The 20,976-nt window shown below is 38.0% G+C and overlaps 1 protein-coding gene and 4 pseudogenes across 5 annotated transcripts; 4 read left to right on the top strand and 1 right to left on the bottom strand.

The window, feature by feature from the left end:
• LOC310954839 (retinal cone rhodopsin-sensitive cGMP 3',5'-cyclic phosphodiesterase subunit gamma-like) lies at window positions 1-526 on the bottom strand (the record flags this gene model as incomplete). Its single annotated transcript, XM_083924526.1, has 2 exons — window positions 1-118; window positions 417-526. The coding sequence occupies 2 exons, from the start codon at window positions 524-526 to the stop codon at window positions 1-3; spliced, it is 228 nt and encodes a 75-aa protein (XP_083780652.1).
• A 1,955-nt stretch (window positions 527-2,481) lies between these two features.
• LOC310964148 (retinal cone rhodopsin-sensitive cGMP 3',5'-cyclic phosphodiesterase subunit gamma-like) lies at window positions 2,482-4,719 on the top strand (annotated as a pseudogene). The gene is made up of 4 exons (XR_014593863.1): window positions 2,482-2,485; window positions 3,327-3,499; window positions 4,376-4,479; window positions 4,586-4,719. The product of XR_014593863.1 is annotated as a retinal cone rhodopsin-sensitive cGMP 3',5'-cyclic phosphodiesterase subunit gamma-like (transcript).
• A 3,721-nt stretch (window positions 4,720-8,440) lies between these two features.
• Window positions 8,441-10,541, top strand: LOC310964157 (annotated as a pseudogene). The gene is made up of 4 exons: window positions 8,441-8,525; window positions 9,788-9,960; window positions 10,215-10,318; window positions 10,424-10,541. The product of its transcript is annotated as an uncharacterized misc_RNA (transcript).
• Window positions 10,542-13,540: 2,999 nt separating this feature from the next.
• On the top strand, window positions 13,541-15,820 carry LOC310964167 (retinal cone rhodopsin-sensitive cGMP 3',5'-cyclic phosphodiesterase subunit gamma-like; annotated as a pseudogene). The gene is made up of 4 exons: window positions 13,541-13,556; window positions 14,391-14,563; window positions 15,476-15,579; window positions 15,703-15,820. The product of its transcript is annotated as a retinal cone rhodopsin-sensitive cGMP 3',5'-cyclic phosphodiesterase subunit gamma-like (transcript).
• A 2,908-nt stretch (window positions 15,821-18,728) lies between these two features.
• LOC310964177 lies at window positions 18,729-20,853 on the top strand (annotated as a pseudogene). Its single transcript has 4 exons — window positions 18,729-18,813; window positions 20,082-20,254; window positions 20,509-20,612; window positions 20,736-20,853. The product of its transcript is annotated as an uncharacterized misc_RNA (transcript).
• The last annotated feature ends 123 nt before the right edge of the window (window positions 20,854-20,976 follow it).

Here is a 20,976-nt window from a genome sequence, read left to right on the forward strand (position 1 = left end):
CTAGACGATTCCATATTTCGCAAGGTCGCTGAGCTCCATGTCCCCGAAGGCTTCCCATGGGCAAACCACTGTGATGTCTGTGCCAAGACCCTCCATGCCGGGGATGTCGTCTCCAAATCTGAAAAAGAAAGAAAACGTCTTAATTTCTTAGTTTCACTTGATTTTTTTTTTAAATTTCATACGTGACTTTTAGTTTTGGAAGTAATATTAAGAACCTTTACTTAATTAAAAGCTCCAATAGAACAGTGTGAAATAAAAGTAGAATCTTAATCTGTAACAAGCAACTAGTCAAGTGGAGTAGAAGTATAAAGTAGCAGAAAGTGGAAATACTCATGTACCTCAACATTGTATTTAAGTACTGTATTTGAATAAATGTCTTTGCTTTCCACCACTGGTGGCTTTAAAGTCCATCTTACCCCTTCTGGCCGGGCTTAGGCGCCTTGCTCTTAAAGGTACGAGCAGCCCTCTGCTTGAACTTGGGAGGTGCCTTCTTGTCGGCGGAAGCTGCAACTGCTGCGTCTGCCATCTTTTATGCACTGAGAGAAAATCAATGAACAGTCAGTCTGTTAGTCTTGATTTGTAAGACCCTTTCTCCTCCTCCTCCTCCTCCTCCTCCTCCTTTTAGTCCACTGCTCAATGCTCAGACGATATAACACCCCCAGGTTAGGTCATAAAGCTTTTTAGACTCTGTTACACAAACAGCTTTGTCTATTTTTACACCCTGGCTTTAAAGATTACTCTTGACCACGTTACATCTTGAGACCCACTGAAGTCAACACACAGTCTAAGGAGATTTTGCCCCTAACAACTAATTTTCAGTCTGCTTTAATCCGACCTTTATCTGACCTCAGCTATAAGCCTTTTTTTACAGGAAAGACCAGCAGTGCCTTGGACGTTACCAGAAATGTACTTTGATCTCTCTAATGGCATCTTAGAACACACAAGCAACTTGTTTTTGTTGGATTTCTCTTAAACTCTCAGTTAATCAGTTAATTTTTATATTTCACAGCCAACATCCTTATTTAGTGACAGTATGCTGCTAACATACAGCTAACAATGTACATACACAGTTATTGTGTGCAGATGTACAGTGTGTATAATATGTGTGTAAAGTTTTCTAGTGTTACCTCCAACACATAATGATGAAAGTACCGAAATATATCCCAAACCAGAGATCTAGATCCTCTTTTTGGTCAAAATGACGGGACAATTATTTACCATAAACCAGCAGCGTTCCAGGATTTACTGGATAAGGAATAGTAATGATTGTCGGAGAAAAAAAAGAATGAAAAGACCACATAATTGACGTTGATTTCACGTAATGCACACATCAGAATTGAGATGTGCCAGCAAGACCGTTCCTGTTTTACTGTCTCATTGGTTTCTTTTGAACTTGTTCTTATTTATTAGTTTTGTTTGTTTTAATTAGCTTTTATTTATTGCGATCACACGTCATTACTGCTAGTCCATGTTACTAAGTCCTATGTGGCCATGATGCTATACAGGACGTATTTGCTTTTTTCATTTTAGCAAATGGCAAAATATGTCTTAAACCCGCAGATTAAAAGGAATAACTTCTGAGTTGTAGATGTAAAGACTGTCTATGAGGTAAAACGTAAGTAGTTGTCTTAAGTAGTAAATTGCACTTATATTATACTTAAAAACAGCATTTACAAAGTGCCTTTCAGAAAGTTAAAAAATCAAGAGACAGACAATATATGCATAAAACAAAAGGATGCGAAGTGCACAAACCACAAAATATAGTTAAAAAGTGAGAAAAAGCCAAAGAAAACAATCATGTTTTGGCTGATTTTGCATCCACAACAGCCCATCCAAAGCACATATACTTTAGATTTAGATTTTTACAATTGAAAGATCACATCCATGTCATGTGTACCTCACAGTTCGAACTCAGGCTTTCTCAGCACGTTTCTGGACCACCATTCAATTAATTAAGCAGAATTGAAAGTTAGCCAATGCTGACAAATGAGAGAGTAATTAGATCTTACCTGTTGTTTTGGCTTCTGGACGATGTCTCTCTGGTCAGTTTGTGTCTTTCTGGTCTTTGCCCAGGTGTCTTCTTATATACGCCCCCCGACTAATCTGCCTGACATGCTCATCTATAATTTTCTGTCCCAGCTTAGTGAGGGGGCTCAGAAATGTGTGTCTTGACATGTGAAGACAGCTGCAACATTATATAATGAAGCATCTCTGAGAAAAACACAATTAGATTTACCGGATAATATGAGGTGTTGTAGGATTTAATACACAAAACATGAAAGTGACGTGCTGCACGAAAGTGATATGAGACTTTATAGCTATTGCTAATTTTCCACTCTTGTACCTATTTGAGCTTTTACATGGACAGTAAACTACACAGCTTTCAGTGTCATAAAACTACAATACGCTAGAAATAAGGAAATACAATAAAATATACATCCCACAATAGGTTAATAAAAATATATGACTTTAGATTTCTGAATGGGTGAGTTAAAAAAATGTAATATAACTGTAAAATATTATTAAAAAAAATATTATCATACAAAAATACTGTAAATTAAGTTCACAGCTGAGTTTTAAAACAAACAGTGAATTGTTAGAGCTTAAATAAAAGGATTTGACAAAAAAATTGTAAAAAAAAAAGTTGACAAAGCTAGAAAGTGGAATTATTTTCTTTGTTAAATAACATAAATGTGGACGTTTTAAAAGCAAAATAAGATGCTTTAACACAATTATGCAGTGTGTCTTTAATGTTTGACCACCCTCAGGCATTTCCTTTCATGTCACATTAATTATTGTTCAGTTGGCTGATAATGTCTCAGTGTTGTGTCTTTAAACCCAGTCCGTGTCATAGGGTGAGGTATTAAGAGCTGAATGGTTTAGTGATCTTTATTTGTAACTAAGTGTCAAAGCTTTTCGGCTCTTGCATCACATGCTCCAGATCCTCGTGTGAGCCATGTCAGGACACGTTTGTTTACAACAGGTGAAAATTTATATTTATATTTAATGCTTCCCACTGTTTTCTTGGTCACGGGGCAGTGACATCATAGGACTTCTGTAAAGCTTCATGTCATTTTTATATTTTCATGGCAGTAAATAATCTTAAACTAAACAAAAAAAAAATGATATATTTCCTCTCATCACACATACATAATTATGAGTATTGTAGTGTAGTGAAGAAGAAATACCAAATAAATCTTTTTCATTTATTATTTACAAAAGTTTTGAGAGCACTTAATTCCATAATTTGATGCAGAGGGGTACAGTAGAGGCGAGAGCTTGTATTTATATCTCTCTCCTCTTTATCTCGTCTATTCGTGGCTGAGCTGGTACAGAAGAGCACAGAGCAGAGTTGGCACATGCAGCAATCACAGAACATCTGAGGGGATTAGCCGCTCGGAGGACTTTAAAAAGGAGAAGCTGGACACAGGAACACCACAAGTGAGACACAAGGCTCATCAGACAGCATCATAAAAACACTTTGAGACTTCAACAGAAGGTAAGATGAAACTGCAATTTCAGCTGGTACAGGGAGGCTCTTACTGCTTTGATAACATGTGATGATTCAGAGCAGAGAAATACAGACACAGTGATGGCTTTAAACTGTTTTTTCTTGATGGCTGGAAAAGAGCTGAAATGAGATCTGAGATTCTTACTGAAAGACTTCACACAGAGTTCTTTGTGTTCACCTTGTTGTTGGTGCAGCTCGAACCCCAGCCTCTGTTTCTTTATAATGTCCTCTCTTTACTTGATGGATTTGGATGATCCCAGAGGAGTTTGAACACTGGTTGTACTTTTGTAATTGTCAATGTTTAATGCATTTCGTCTTTGCTGTTATGTTTGGATGTTGACAAGCTTTTGATTTTACAGTAAGACACCTCTATAAAGGGGAGATTATTGGTTGATGGTAGCAGAGGAATCTGCAATGGCAAAGCATGTTTAATTCTACGGCAACTCTCACAACGCAAGTTATGAATAAATGATCACATATTTCATTTAAAGGGATAGTTCTGATATCTTAAAGTGGATTTGTAAGAGGTACTTATCCATAGTAAGGGTCGACACAGCCCTAGTTTGGTCGAAGCAGGCAGGAGGACAGGCACAGAAAATGAGAAATATCTGATGGGGGCAGCAACTGATCATATATTAGCCACTTAAAAATACTATATTTAGAATGTTTTCACCACTTTTCAATGCCGTCAGACAGCCCTGTTTAAGTTTACTTAAGGTGAACTGTAGCTGTTTTCTGCTCTCATCAAAGCCACCAGAACTATACCTTAAATGCAAAGCAGTGGCAAACAGAGAAGTTTAAATGAAGTGAGAGTTGCATGGATCTGATATATGTTGTTCTTTTTCTTTTCAGTAACTAATCAAAATGGCAGACGTTGCAGCTCCCGCCGACAAGAAGGGACCACCCAAATTCAAGACAAGGGCCATGCGCACCTTCAAGAGCAAGGCACCTAAACCCGGCCAGAAGGGGTGAGATGGATTTAAGATCACACGCAAAATATACACAAGTCTTAACTTTATTTCCCTAAACCTTCCAGTTTGTACTCATCAGATGTTTTTTATGCTCTGCACTCAGATTTGGAGACGACATCCCCGGCATGGAGGGTCTTGGCACAGACATCACAGTGGTTTGCCCATGGGAAGCCTTCGGGGACATGGAGCTCGGCGACCTGGCCAAATATGGAATTGTTTAACCCTTTTCCCTCCCTGCCTTTACCCCTAATGCCACTATTGTCCCTCATGTAATCCAACTGTCGTCTGAGCTGCTGAAAATCTTGTACTTGAGATGAGACAGCATTTTAATATCTAGAGGTTTGGTTAAAAAAAAAAAAAGAAACCCAGCACTTACTCTTGTCTCATGCACTTTATCTGCCTTTTCATCAACTCGTGTCAGCAGCTCTGGACCTGAGCTTTTCCACAGAGGAAAAAAAAGAATCAAATGGATATTTTGTAATAGGAAAAAGGGTTTCACATCTGTTATTGTGATATCCCTGAAATGTTTTGCTCTACTTGAAAATGCTGATTCAACATGCACAGATATTTATTTTGTCTAAAATGTATTTTTATGAAAAATTCTATAATTTCCTTCACTCTTCAGTGAAAAATATATTCTGTGTATGTTGTCAGTAGAAAGGAACAATTCTGTAAACACAATAAATGTTTATTTTTTTCATAAACAACTGTCTTTGTGTCCTTAACTATTATCAACACAACATGCTACACTGATGTTTAAAATGATTTTAACATAAATGAATAAATGAAGCATTCATTGCAAAATTAATTTGCTTTGTACAAAGAAACATGAATGAATTCATCTTTATTGTCATTATACAGGATGTATAATGAAACAACAAAAATAATGGCATGACAGCACATAATAGAACATAAAACATAAAAGAAAAAGACATCAAACATGTTAGTAACAACCTAGTTTGTTCTTGTTTTGTACAGACAATGCTGCCCCCCCCCCCCCCCCCCCCCATCACCAGTTACAAATGTCAATACACCCAAGAAGGTCTTGTAAAACAATGTCAGCATTGTTCTGTCTACATTAAAACTCCTAAGTTTCCTATAAAATAGAGACGCTGTTGCAAATCTTGCATTGGTTTTAGCATTCCACGAAAGTTTACCATTACTAATAATGCCCAGGTGCTTGTACTTCTTTGCTTTCTCAATGTTTATGTCCTTTATAATTACAGTGAACAGAGAGAAGTCTCTTCTGAAATCAGTCGTCTTTTCTGTTTTGGCCAAATTGTTTCTCTCCAAATACTTTAGGAACAAACTATTTCATTTATTATTTACATGTCATTATTTGTGGGGTCTCTCATGCTTTTAATATCTGTTAAGATTTGAAAAATCTTTTAGTGTGGGCCAGGCATTAAGTTGCTCTGCATGTCTCTGTGTTTGTGTGTGTGTGTGTGTGTGTGTGTGTGTGTGTGTGTGTGTGTGTGTGTGTGTGTGTGTGCATGCGTTGTGTGTGTGTGTGTGTGTGTGTGTGTGTGTGTGTGTGTGTGTGTGTGTGTGGCCTCCAGATATCAATTTGTGTCACTGCACTAAGTAGCTGTTGAAGCCTCTAAACCGCGTGCAGACAAAGGAACAGTGCCTCGTGTAATGTGGAATAAATATAGCAAACATCAGTTCAAAACCTTTGGCCCCTTCATTAGCGATGAACGGGGGGGATGAACAAAGGGGAACAAAATGATTACAAGGTCTATTAAAAATGGAGGGAAAAATCTAAATGTGAGGTATTTCACTGGCCTGCTGAGCTTCATCATCTCTGTGATGTGAATATCGTGGTACGATATTGATCCCATCAGTATCAGGACATTATTTGGAGTGAATGAATATCTGTGTGTGATTTGGAGACAGAAGACTGTGTAGGAGAAGAAGAGAGAACTACTGTACACGTATCATAATACATTAATTAATCAGCTTTTTAAGTCTTAATAATAATAATAATAATTCATTTATTTTATATAGCGCTTTTCAGGGACCCAAAGTCGCTTACAGAGTAGGACATATAATATACAGACGATAAACAACAGGAGACAAGGATGACAAGGATGACAGGGAAGCAAGGCGAAGGGGGCATGGGGTAATGATGTACAGACAAATAGCCAGTAACAGGTACAACAATAGAGGTGGGGGGATGGATTGAAGAGCAGTGGGAGGGGGGGGGGGGGGGTCAAGGGGAGGGGCTGAATGGGTGAGGAGAGCGGAAGGAGGGTGGGGGGAGGAGTCGGGGGGAGAGGCCGAAGTCTTAATTAGGCAAAATAATTATTCCACGTTTAAAAGGGGCACCGCCACCGTATAGACAGGTAATGTGGACTAAGCCCGATGGAAACCTAGTCACCTGTGTTGTGGGAATTTTGGATATTTGTAATTCATAATCATAGTTTTGTCAGGTCAGACACAGTTCAGTGTCTCCTCTGTCTCACCTTCTTAATGGATAATGCAAATAACTAACTCATGATGATATATTGGCATATTTGTGCATCTGTACCCTGTGTTAGAGACCTTGTGATGAGAGAGGTACAGAATGTTCAGAATTGTAATGTCTAAGGCATGTTTTTGTTTGGTCTAAAGACGCCACCCAACCAAGGCTATTCGCGTCCTGTCCCTCTCCCTGAAAGACTGTGCGAGATTTGGCGCATCGTCATTCTCTGCTAGACTCCAACTTTGTGAGGATGTAGGGATGAACGGATTTTTGTCTGCAGAGATAAATGCTTTGGCAAAATAAACCACGGAGAAACAGCGGATCCTGTTTGTTGATCTTTATTGAAGAATCTATTTCCACAACACCTGCAAGCATTAAAAGAATACTTTTCTACCAGTTTCTCTTATCAATTAAAATAATCAATTAATTGTGTTAATCAATTTCTATCATTTGCAATCTGAAAGTGTTTGTTCTCGTAAAACAGTGTATTCAAAACTGTGCAAAACAGAATGAAAGCTCACAGACAGCAGCTGGGGTTTTGGGGGTTTTACTACAAAATATGAATATATTTATATATATAATATACATGATAGATTATAACATGAAATGACACACATGACAATAACACAGAAAACGGATGGGCATGATAAAAGCTATGATATGAAAAATGCAATTTCTAATCATACCTTTATGGAAAGTAAAGACAAGTCGTCTCGTCAGGGTCAACAGGCAGCAGGGCCGCGGTCCACCGGGGGAGCACTGAACAGTCTCTTGAGAGGGAATGCTTTACCATGCCATGGATATTCAGCGTCAAAGGGTCCTTTTTTCATAATAAGTTATTAACAATCAGGTAGAAAAAAATCATGCAATCTGATTAGTACATAGTCGTGGTATAACAACCACATACATCAGCTATGACGTCTAATTTATTTGCACAATTCAGTATCACACCATGTCTGGGAGAAATCATTTACACTGCCGACAAACCGACCCTCCTTACGGGGAACTGAAGCTGATGTCTATGATCTCTAAAAAAAACCACCAGAATCCTTTGACAAAAATCAAATTTTACCTGTCAAAGTACGTAAGTTGCTGTTCTGCTGCTGACTCGATTGGTTAGTGTGTTTTTATTATTGTGTGACTTTGGTGAATGCCAGATGCTCGTGTTGGCTACGTTCCTTAGGAACCGCCTCAGTATGTGCAGGCATCGAGCCCAGTAGGGCTGAACAACACACCTTAGTTGTGATATAATCCTCACATACCTGTCATAAACTATTGCTTAGATAATCATTCGTAAAATTTCTAAACTAATGTTTAGATTTACTAATACATTTAAAACAGCATGTACACAGAAAAATAACAAAAACACATGCAAGTACAAGCATGTAAAATACTGTTCTATGATTAATACTTTGTTTAATATGGTTTTCCCACAAAAAGTCTTTAAAAAACTCTCTTAAAAGAGGATGGAAGCACATCTACTCTTCTCCCTCAATGAGAAATTCTGGATCTGCCCTTGAGCCCCGCCCACCACCGCTGCCGAATGCCAAGCCACAAGTTGACAGGATTGGTTCCTTAGGTATGTGATGTAAATGACCCTGGCTGTCTGTCATAGGCACACTGATGCAAGGAAGAAATGCTCAGCCATGGTGGTGGGGTGGAGGGGTTCTTAAAGTTATTACCACTACTTATGGGCAAAGGACAAACATACCTTTACATATAAAAATATGTTTGTAAGATGCTTATAGATTGGTGTGTAAGATAATTAAGTCTTTCTTGAGTTAATTATGTTGAAGTCTGTCAGTGCACCTACTAAATCAACTTAAAATGAGATTATCAGTCAGGGCTGGCCACGCCAGTCTGGCAGTTTTTAAAAAAAGTCAGTTTAATGCTTTTTGCGGCTACTGGATCTAAAGACAGAACAATGCCTTGTTAAGGTTGATAATGAACAATTACAAAAGAGCTGTTGAGCTGTTTTCTAATATGAACTCCGGACAATGTCAGCAGAATCCGGTTTGGACATAGTCCAGAGTTTCACACATGCAGCACACAACAGGTGATTCTCCGTGTCTGATGTGGTCTCACTTACTTTAATCTGAGTCCGTGTCATAGGGTGAGGGATTAAGAGCGAATGGTTTAGTGATCTTTATTTGTAACTAAGTGACAAAGCTTCTCATCTCTTACATCACATGCTCCAGATCCTTGAGTCAGCCTGTTTATGTACAACATGTTTATTTCCAAAATAAAGTAAAAACATACATTTAGTATTTCATGATTGCCACTGTTTTCTTGGTCACAGGGCAGTGACATCATAGGACTTCTGTAAAGCTTCATGTCATTTTTATATTTTCATGGCAGTAAATAAACTGCAAAATGAAACAGAACTAAAAATGATATACTTCCTCCATCAGACATACAGAATTATGAGAATTAAATGTAATAGTGGAGGAAGTTGGTCTTTACTGAAGTAAAAGTAGAAATACCATTGGAAATCTTTTTCTGTTCTATATTTATGGAGTGTTGAAGTACTTTCCCTTTTTTTTTGTTTACTCTTCATATATTTATTGTATGCACCGAACACCAGGGCAAATGCTTTGTAAGTGAAAACCTATTTGGTAATTAACTTCATTCTGATTCTGAAAACAGAATTAACCATGAAAATGTTTGAAACCTGCAGTTATTTTTCATAAACAGTAGATAAATGATTTCTGAATAAGCCAAAATGAGCAGTTATTGTAATCTTAAAAATAATTTGAAATAATTTGATGCAGAGGGGTACAGTAGAGGCGAGAGCTTGTATTTATATCTCTCTCCTCTTTATCTCGTCTATTCGTGGCTGAGCTGGTACAGAAGAGCACAGAGCAGAGTTGGCACATGCAGCAATCACAGAACATCTGAGGGGATTAGCCGCTCGGAGGACTTTAAAAAGGAGAAGCTGGACAGAGGAACACCACAAGTGAGACACAAGGCTCATCAGACAGCATCATAAAAACACTTTGAGACTTCAACAGAAGGTAAGATGAAACTGCAATTTTCTCAGCTGCTACAGGGAGGCTCTTACTGCTTTGATAACATGTGATGATTCAGAGAAGAGAAATACAGACACAGTGATGGCTTTAAACTGTTTTTTCTTGATGGATGGCTTTCATCAAAGCCACCGGAACTATCCTTTAAATTCAAAGCAGTGGCAAACAGAGAAGTTTAAATGAAGTGAGAGTTTCATGGATCTGATATATGTTGTTCTTTTTCTTTTCAGTAACTAATCAAAATGGCAGACGTTGCAGCTCCCGCCGACAAGAAGGGACCACCCAAATTCAAGACAAGGGCCATGCGCACCTTCAAGAGCAAGGCACCTAAACCCGGCCAGAAGGGGTGAGATGGATTTAAGATCACACGCAAAATATACACAAGTCTTAACTTTATTTCCCTAAACCTTCCAGTTTGTACTCATCAGAATTTTTTTTCCTCTGCACTCAGATTCGGAGACGACATCCCCGGCATGGAGGGTCTTGGCACAGACATCACAGTGGTTTGCCCATGGGAAGCCTTCGGGGACATGGAGCTCGGCGACCTGGCGAAATATGGAATTGTTTAACCCTTTTCCCTCCCTGCCTTTACCCCTAATGCCACTATTGTCCCTCATGTAATCCAACTGTCGTCTGAGCTGCTGAAAATCTTGTACTTGAGATGATACAGCATTTTAATATCTAGAGGTTTGACCTGGTAAAAAAAGAAACCCAGCACTTACTCTTGTCTCATGCACTTTATCTGCCTTTTCATCAACTCGTGTCAGCAGCTCTGGACCTGAGCTTTTCCACAGAGGAAAAAAATGAATCAAATGGATATTTTGTAATAGGAAAGAGGGTTTCACATCTGTTATTGTGATATCCCTGAAATGTTGTGCTCTGCTTGAAAATGCTGATTCAACATGCACAGATATTTATTTTGTCAAAAATGTATTTTTTATGAAAAATTCTATAATTTCCTTCACTCTTCAGTGAAAAAGATCTTCTCTGTATTTTGTCAGTAGAGAGGAACAATTCCATAAACACAATAAATGTTTATTTTTTTCCCAGAAACATCTGTCTTTGTGTCCTTCATGCTACACTGATGTTTAAAAAGATTTTTAACATGAATGAATGAATGAAACCTTCAAGGGAAGTGGCTTTGTACAAAGAAACATAAATTAATTCATATTTATTGCCATTTAACAGGATGTATAATGAAACTTCAACAACAACAACAACAACAACAACAACCACATGGCAGCCGTAAGAGAACATACAAAATAAACATAATAAAAACATCATGAGCAACCTACTTTGATCTTTTTTTTTTTTACAGACAATGCTGCCCCCCATCACCAGTTACAAATATTAATATACTCTGAACAAAGATCTTGTGAAACAATGTCAGTATTGTTCTGTCTACATTAAAACTCCTAAGTTTCCTTAAAAAGTAGAGACATTGTTGCAAACTTCGCATTTGCACGCCTTTTGTCTCGTCATCAAGGAGGTGACACTATTGAAAACCCTAATGCCAGTCTGATCAGACATCCCTAAAGCCTAATCAAAAACTGAACTGGGCCTCTCGCTCTCTCTGTCAATCTCTGATTCTTGGCCTCCTATGATCTCCCCCTCTCTTCCTCACTCTCATGACCCTTTGAACTTTGGGAGGAACTAAAACACATAAAGAGTGACAAAAAAGACATCAGCTCATAAATAACTCACTTTTTGAGACTCCTGTCTTTAAGAGTAAGATATAAGAGTTGAATAAAGAGACTTTGTCAAAAACTGAAATTAACCAGTTTGCTGATGAACAAGATACACTTATCCCCCTTTTTCCTTCCTCTCCTGAGAGACATTTTATTGCCCTTATGACTCTTGCATTCCTCTCACAGCAAACCTGTGAAACGTTTTTAAGACGCTGAGCACAGCTCACAGAGACCTAACTGATCTGAGAAGAAGACCAAAGAGAATCATTTTTAAAATAACTATCAAATTAAGTGTAAACTTTGTTATAATGTGAAAGTTTATTGTCTGCAAATAAATATATTACTTGAAACGATTCTGAATTCTCTGACATCAATATCGCCAAAGTTACAGACACGTTGTGATCTCTTAACAATACTTTAAGTACTGTCAAGAAGAAATCAGATAAGGATTATATTTTAAGTTTATCGCAGTCTTTATTCATGTGTCAAGCGATCATACTGTATATTATAATATGTTATTTTAGTACATTCTCAAGATATATTTGGACTACTATCACAAAATATTCTAATTAATGTGTTGATGTAATTGTGTCACTGACCAATACTTTTAGAGGAATATTAACTACACTGAAAAAAAGTGATACTGTGGATCAACTTAAAAAAACTACTATAATCTGTTACACCTAAATTTATTGTTTTCCACAAATTAAATGTATGATTCGGTTGAAAAGGCGGCACTGGGGTGTGGTTGTTCGCACTGTCACCTCACAGCAAGAGGGTTCCTGGTTTGAATCCGGGCTGGGGCTCTTCTGTGTGGAGTTTGCATGTTCTCCCAGTGTCTGCGTTGGTTTTCTCCGGGTTCCCCGGCTTCCTCTCACAGTCCAAAGACATGCACGTGTTAGGTTAATTAATGACTCTAAATTGCGTGTAGGTGTGAATGTGGGTGTGAATGGTTGTATGTCTACATCTGTCTCTATATGCCCTGCGATAGATTGGCGTCCTGTCCAGGGTGTACCCCCCCCCCCCCCCCTCACTCCCGATGTCATCTGGGATCGGTTGATGTAAATAAATTTTGTACTTTAAGACAAAGCCGAAAATTTGCTTTCAATCATTACAAAATAGTTTATGGTCATGGTCGTTGGGCAAAATGAAGAAAACATAAAATCTTACTCTGTGAGAACAAGACAAAGGAAACCTCCATCAAACAGGTCCAGACTAGTCTTGAGTAGATTAGCCAATGAGATTTTGACTTGCTGAAGTTCATAATTAGCCACTAAGATTCTGACACATGCTGACGTTCAGGCCAAAAGTTGATTTGTTAAGTTTGTTCAACTTAAAACAGTTTGTAGACCCAGTGATCACATCATAATAGTACAACATACTTAAACTGATGGTGTGATGCCCTTTTTAACGAGGACTTATTACTTAGCCTAATTAATAATTAATTAGGTAATAAATGAATGTATTAAATGCCTTATCCCTATGGATCTCTCTTTCTCTACAACATAGATGTGTCAACAAGGTTAAAAACTTGATTTTCATTGTAGGGGTTCTTAAAGTTATTACCACTACTTATGGACAAAGGACAAACATACCTTTACATATAAAATATGTTTGTCAGATCCTTATAGATTGGTGTGTAAGATAATTAAGTCTTTCTTGAGTTAATTATGTTGTAGTCTGTCAGTGCACCTACTAAATCAGCTTAAAATTAGATTATCAGTCAGGGCAGGCCACGCCAGTCTGGCTGTTTTTTTAAAAAGTCAGTTTAATGCTTTTTGCGGCTACTGGATCTAAAGACAGAACAATGCCTTGTTAAGGTTGATAATGAACAATTGCAAAAGAGCTGTTGAGCTGTTTTCTAATATGAACTCCGGACAATGTCAGCAGAATCCGGTTAGGACATAGTCCAGAGTTTGTCTTTCACACATGCAGCACACAACAGGTGATTCTCCGTGTCTGATGTGGTCTCACTTACTTTAATCTGAGTCCTGTCATAGGGTGAGGGATTAAGAACTGAATGGTTTAGTGATCTTTATTTGTAACTAAGTGACAAAGCTTCTCATCTCTTACATCACATGTTCCAGATCCTTGAGTCAGCCTGTTTATTTACAACATGTTTATTTCCAAAATAAAGTAAAAACATACATTTAGTATTTCATGATTCCCACTGTTTTCTTGGTCACAGGGCAGTGACATCATAGGACTTCTGTAAAGCTTCATGTCATTTTTATATTTTCATGGCAGTAAATAAACTGCAAAATGAAACAGAACTAAAAAATGATATATTTCCTCCATCAGACATACAGAACTATGGGAATTAAATGTAATAGTGGAGGAAGTTGGTCTTTACTGAAGTAAAAGTAGAAATACCATTGGAAATCTTTTTCTGTTCTATATTTATGGAGTGTTGAAGTACTTTCCCTTTATTTTTGTTTACTCTTCATACATTTATTGTATGCACCGAACACCAGGGCAAATGCTTTGTAAGTGAAAACCTATTTGGTAATTAACTTCATTCTGATTCTGAAAACAGAATTAACCAAGAAATGTTTGAAACCTGCAGTTATTTTTCATAAACAGCAGATAAATGATTTCTGAATAAGCCAAAATGAGCAGTTATTGTAATCTTAAAAAGAATTCGAAATAATTTGATGCAGAGGGGTACAGTAGAGGCGAGAGCTTGTATTTATATCTCTCTCCTCTTTATCTCGTCTATTCGTGGCTGAGCTGGTACAGAAGAGCACAGAGCAGAGTTGGCACATGCAGCAATCACAGAACATCTGAGGGGATTAGCCGCTCGGAGGACTTTAAAAAGGAGAAGCTGGACACAGGAACACCACAAGTGAGACACAAGGCTCATCAGACAGCATCATAAAAACACTTTGAGACTTCAACAGAAGGTAAGATGAAACTGCAATTTTCTCAGCTGCTACAGGGAGGCTCTTACTGCTTTGATAACATGTGATGATTCAGAGAAGAGAAATACAGACACAGTGATGGCTTTAAACTGTTTTTTCTTGATGGCGGGAAAAGAGCTGAAATGAGATCTGAGATTCTTACTGAAAGACTTCACACAGAGTTCTTTGTGTTCACCTTGTTGTTGGTGCAGCTCGAACCCCAGCCTCTGTTTCTTTATAATGTCCTCTCTTTACTTGATGGATTTGGATGATCCCAGAGGAGTTTGAACACTGGTTGTACTTTTGTAATTGTCAATGTTTAATGCATTTTGTCTTTGCTGTTGTTTTTGGATGTTGACAAGCTTTTGATTTTACAGTAAGACACCTCTATAAAGGGGAGGTTATTGGTTGATGGTAGCAGGGGAATCTGCAATGGCAAGGCATGTTTAATTCTACGGCAACTCTCAATCACAACGCAAGTTATGAATAAATGATCACATATTTCATTTAAATGGATAGTTCTGATATCTTAAAGTGGGTTAGTAAGAGGTACTTATCAATAGTAAGGGTATCACCTAAAGTAGATGATGGTCGACACACCCCTAGTTTGGTCGAAGCAGGCAGGAGGACAGGCACAGAAAATAAGAAATATCTGTTGTGGATGGGGGCAGCAACTGATCATATATTAGCCACTTAAAAATACTATATTTAGAAAGTTTTCACCACTTTTCAATGCCGTCAGACAGCCCTGTTTAAGTTTACTTAAGGTGAACTGTAGCTGTTTTCTGCTCTCATCAAAGCCACCAGAACTATACCTTAAATGCAAAGCAGTGGCAAACAGAGAAGTTTAAATGAAGTGAGAGTTTCATGGATCTGATATATGTTGTTCTTTTTCTTTTTCAGTAACTAATCAAAATGGCAGATGTTGCAGCTCCCGCCGACAAGAAGGGACCACCCAAATTCAAGACAAGGGCCATGCGCACCTTCAAGAGCAAGGCACCTAAACCCGGCCAGAAGGGGTGAGATGGATTTAAGATCACACGCAAATATACACAAGTCTTAACTTTATTTTCCTACTTTCAGGAAAGAAATCATATCTTTCAGTTTGTACTCATCAGATGTTTTTTATCCTCTGCACTCAGATTCGGAGACGACATCCCCGGCATGGAGGGTCTTGGCACAGACATCACAGTGGTTTGCCCATGGGAAGCCTTTGGGGACATGGAGCTCGGCGACCTGGCCAAATATGGAATTGTTTAACCCTGTTCCCTCTGCCTTTACCCCTAATGCCACTATTGTCCCTCATGTAATCCAACTGTCGTCTGAGCTGCTGAAAATCTTGTACTTGAGATGAGACAGCATTTTAATATCTAGAGGTTTGACCTGGTAAAAAAAAGAAACCCAGCACTTACTCTTGTCTCATGCACTTTATCTGCCTTTTCATCAACTCGTGTCAGCAGCTCTGGACCTGAGCTTTTCCACAGAGTAAAAAAATGAATCAAATGGATATTTTGTAATAGGAAAGAGGGTTCCACATCTGTTATTGTGATATCCCTGAAATGTTTTGCTCTACTTTAAAATGCTGATTCAACATGCACAGATATTTATTTTGTCTAAAATGTATTTTTATGAAAAATTCTATAATTTCCTTCACTCTTCAGTGAAAAATATATTCTGTGTATGTTGTCAGTAGAAAGGAACAGTTCCATAAACACAATAAATGTTTATTTTTTTCATAAACATCTGTCTTTGTGTCCTTAACTATTATTAACACAACATGCTACACTGATGTTTAAAATGATTTTAACATAAATGAATGAATGAAGCCTTCATTGCAAAATGAATTTGCGTTGTACAAAGAAACATGAATGAATTCATCTTTTTTGTCATTATACAGGATGTATAATGAAACAACAAAAATCATGACATGACAGCACATAATAGAACATAAAACATAAAAGAAAAAAACATCAAACATGATAAACAACCTAGTTTGTTCTTGTTTTGTACAGACAATTCTGCCCCCCCCCCCCCCCATCACCAGTTACAAATGTCAATACACTCAAGAAGGTCTTGTAAAACAATGTCAGCATTGTTCTGTCTACATTAAAACTCCTAAGTTTCCTTATAAAATAGAGACGCTGTTGCAAATCTTGCATTGGTTTTAGCATTCCACGAAAGTTTACCATTACTAATAATGCCCAGGTGCTTGTACTTCTTTGCTTTCTCAATTTTTATGTCCTTTATAATTACAGTGAACAGAGAGAAGTCTCTTCTGAAATCAGTCGTCTTTTCTGTTTTGGCAAAATTGTTTCTCTCCAAATACTTTAGGAATAAACTATTTAATTTATTATTTACATGTCATTATTTGTGGCGTCTCTCATGCTTTTAATATCTGTTAAGATTTGAAAAATCTTTTAGTGTGGGCCAGGCATTAAGTTGCTCTGCATGTCTCTGTGTTTGTGTGTGTGTGTGTGTGTGTGCATGCGTTTGTGTGTGTGTGTTTGTGTGTGTGTGTGTGTGTGTGGCCTCCAGATATCAATTTGTGTCACTGCACTAAGTAGCTGTTGAAGCCTCTAAACCGCGTGCAGACAAAGGAACAGCGCCTCGTGTAATGTGGAATAAATATAGCAAACATCAGTTCAAAACCTTTGGCCCCTTCATTAGCGATGAACGGGGGGGATGAACAAAGGGGAACAAAATGATTACAAGGTCTATTAAAAATGGAGGGAAAAATCTAAATGTGAGGTATTTCACTGGCCTGCTGAGCTTCATCATCTCTGTGATGTGAATATCGTGGTACGATATTGATCCCATCAGTATCAGGACATTATTTGGAGTGAATGAATATCTGTGTGTGATTTGGAGACAGAAGACTGTGTAGGAGAAGAAGAGAGAACTACTGTACACGTATCATAATAAATTAATTAATCAGATTTTTAAGTCTTAATTAGGCAAAATAATTATTCCACGTTTAAAAGGGGCACCGCCACCGTATAGACAGGTAATGTGGACTAAGCCCGATGGAAACCTAGTCACCTGCTAGCATTAAAAGAATAATGTTCTACCAGTTTCTCTTATCAATTAAAATAATCAATTAATTGTGTTAATCAATTTCTATCATTTGCAATCTGATAGCGTTTATTCTCGTAAAACAGTGACTTCAAAACTTTGCAAAACAGAATGAAAGCTCACAGACAACAGCTGGGGTTTTGGGGGTTTTACTACAAAATATGAATATATTTATATACATAATATACATGATAGATTATAACATGAAATGACACACATGAGAATAACACAGAAAACGGATGGGCATGATAAAAGCTATGATATGAAAAATGCAATTTCTAATCATCCCTTTATGGAAAGTAAAGACCAGTCGTCTCGTCAAGGTCAACAGGCAGCAGGGCCGCGGTCCACCGGGGGAGCACTGCACAGTCTCTTGAGAGGGAACGCTTTTCCATGGCATGGATATTCAGCGTCAAAGGGTCCTTTTTTCATAATAAGTTATTACCAATCAGGTAGAAAAAAATCATGCAATCTGATTAGTACATAGTCGTGGTATAACAACCACATACACCAGCTATGACGTCTAATTTATTTGCACAATTCAGTATCACACCATGTCTGGGAAAAATCATTTACACTGCCGACAAACCGACCCTCCTTACGGGGAACTGAAGCTGATGTCTATGATCTCTTAAAAAAAACACCAAAATTCTTTGACAAAAATCAAATTTTACCTGCCAAAGTACGTAAGTTGCTGTTCTGCTGCTGACTCGATTGGTTAGTGTGTTTTTATTATTGTGTGACTTTGGTGAATGCCAGATGCTCGTGTAGGCTACGTTCCTTAGGAACTGCCTCAGTCTGTGCAGGCATCGAGCCCAGTAGGGCTGAACAACACACCTTAGTTGTGATATAATCCTCACATACCTGTCATAAACTATTGCTTAGATAATCATTCAGAAAATTTCTGAACTAATGTTTAGATTTACTAATACATTTAAAACAGCATGTACACAGAAAAATAACAAAAACACATGCAAGTACAAGCATGTAAAATACTGTTCTATGATCAATACTTTGTTTAATATGGTTTTCCCACAAAAAGTCTTAAAAAAACCCTCTTAAAAGAGGATGGAAGCACATCTACTCTTCTCCCTCAATGAGAAATTCTGGATCTGCCCTTGAGCCCCGCCCACCACTGCTGCCGAATGCCAAGCCACAAGTTGACAGGATGGGTTCCTTAGGTATGTGATGTAAATGACCCTGGCTGTCTGTCATAGGCACACTGATGCAAGGAAGAAATGCTCAGCCATGGTGGTGGGGTGGGGGGGTTCTTAAAGTTATCACCACTACTTATGGACAAAGGACAAACATACCTTTACATATAAAATATGTTTGTCAGATCCTTATAGATTGGTGTGTAAGATAATTAAGTCTTTCTTGAGTTAATTATGTTGAAGTCTGTCAGTGCACCTACTAAATCAGCTTAAAATGAGATTATCAGTCAGGGCTGGCCACGCCAGTCTGGCTGTTTTTAAAAAAAGTCAGTTTAATGCTTTTTGCGGCTACTGGATCTAAAGACAGAACAATGCCTTGTTAAGGTTGATAATGAACAATTGCAAAATAGCTGTTGAGCTGTTTTCTAATATGAACTCCGGACAATGTCAGCAGAATCCGGTTTGGACATAGTCCAGAGTTTCACACATGCAGCACACAACAGGTGATTCTCCGTGTCTGATGTGGTCTCACTTACTTTAATCTGAGTCCGTGTCATAGGGTGAGGGATTAAGAACTGAATGGTTTAGTGATCTTTATTTGTAACTAAGTGACAAAGCTTCTCATCTCTTACATCACATGCTCCAGATCCTTGAGTCAGCCTGTTTATGTACAACATGTTTATTTCCAAAATAAAGTAAAAACATACATTTAGTATTTCATGATTGCCACTGTTTTCTTTGTCACAGGGCAGTGACATCATAGGACTTCTGTATAGCTTCATGTCATTTTTATATTTTCATGGCAGTAAATAAACTGCAAAATGAAACAGAACTAAAATACAATAATATATATTTCCTCCATCAGACATACAGAATTATGGGAATTAAATGTAATAGTGGAGGAAGTTGGTCTTTACTGAAGTAAAAGTAGAAACAACATTGGAAATCTTTTTCTGTTCTATATTTATGGAGTGCTGAAGTACTTTCCCTTTATTTTTGTTTACTCTTCATATATTTATTGTATGCACCGAACACCAGGGCAAATGCTTTGTAAGTGAAAACCTATTTGGTAAATAACTTCATTCTGATTCTGAAAACAGAATTAACCATGAAAATGTTTGAAACCTGCAGTTATTTTTCATAAACAGTAAATAAATGATTTCTGAATAAGCCAAAATGAGCAGTTATTGTAATCTTAAAAATAATTTGAAATAATTTGATGCAGAGGGGTACAGTAGAGGCGAGAGCTTGTATTTATATCTCTCTCCTCTTTATCTCGTCTATTCGTGGCTGAGCTGGTACAGAAGAGCACAGAGCAGAGTTGGCACATGCAGCAATCACAGAACATCTGAGGGGATTAGCCGCTCGGAGGACTTTAAAAAGGAGAAGCTGGACACAGGAACACCACAAGTGAGACACAAGGCTCATCAGACAGCATCATAAAAACACTTTGAGACTTCAACAGAAGGTAAGATGAAACTGCAATTTTCTCAGCTGCTACAGGGAGGCTCTTACTGCTTTGATAACATGTGATGATTCAGAGAAGAGAAATACAGACACAGTGATGGCTTTAAACTGTTTTTTCTTGATGGATGGCTCTCATCAAAGCCACCGGAACTATCCTTTAAATGCAAAGCAGTGGCAAACAGAGAAGTTTAAATGAAGTGAGAGTTTCATGGAACTGATATATGTTGTTCTTTTTCTTTTCAGTAACTAATCAAAATGGCAGACGTTGCAGCTCCCGCCGACAAGAAGGGACCACCCAGATTCAAGACAAGGGCCATGCGCACCTTCAAGAGCAAAGCACCTAAACCCGGCCAGAAGGGGTGAGATGGATTTAAGATCACACGCAAAATATACACAAGTTTTAACTTTATTTTCCTACTTTCAGGAAAGAAATCAAATCTTTCAGTTTGTACTCATCAGATTTTTTTATCCTCTGCACTCAGATTCGGAGACGACATCCCCGGCATGGAGGGACTTGGCACAGACATCACAGTGGTTTGCCCATGGGAAGCCTTTGGGGACATGGAGCTCGGCGACCTGGCCAAATATGGAATTGTTTAACCCTCTTCCCTCTGCCTTTACCCCTAATGCCACTATTGTCCCTCATGTAATCCAACTGTTGTCTGAGCTGCTGAAAATCTTGTACTTGAGATGATACAGCATTTTAATATCTAGAGGTTTGAC

Source organism: Echiichthys vipera, assembly GCF_963691815.1.
Source record: "Echiichthys vipera genome assembly, chromosome: 2".
NCBI lineage: Eukaryota > Metazoa > Chordata > Actinopteri > Perciformes > Trachinidae > Echiichthys > Echiichthys vipera.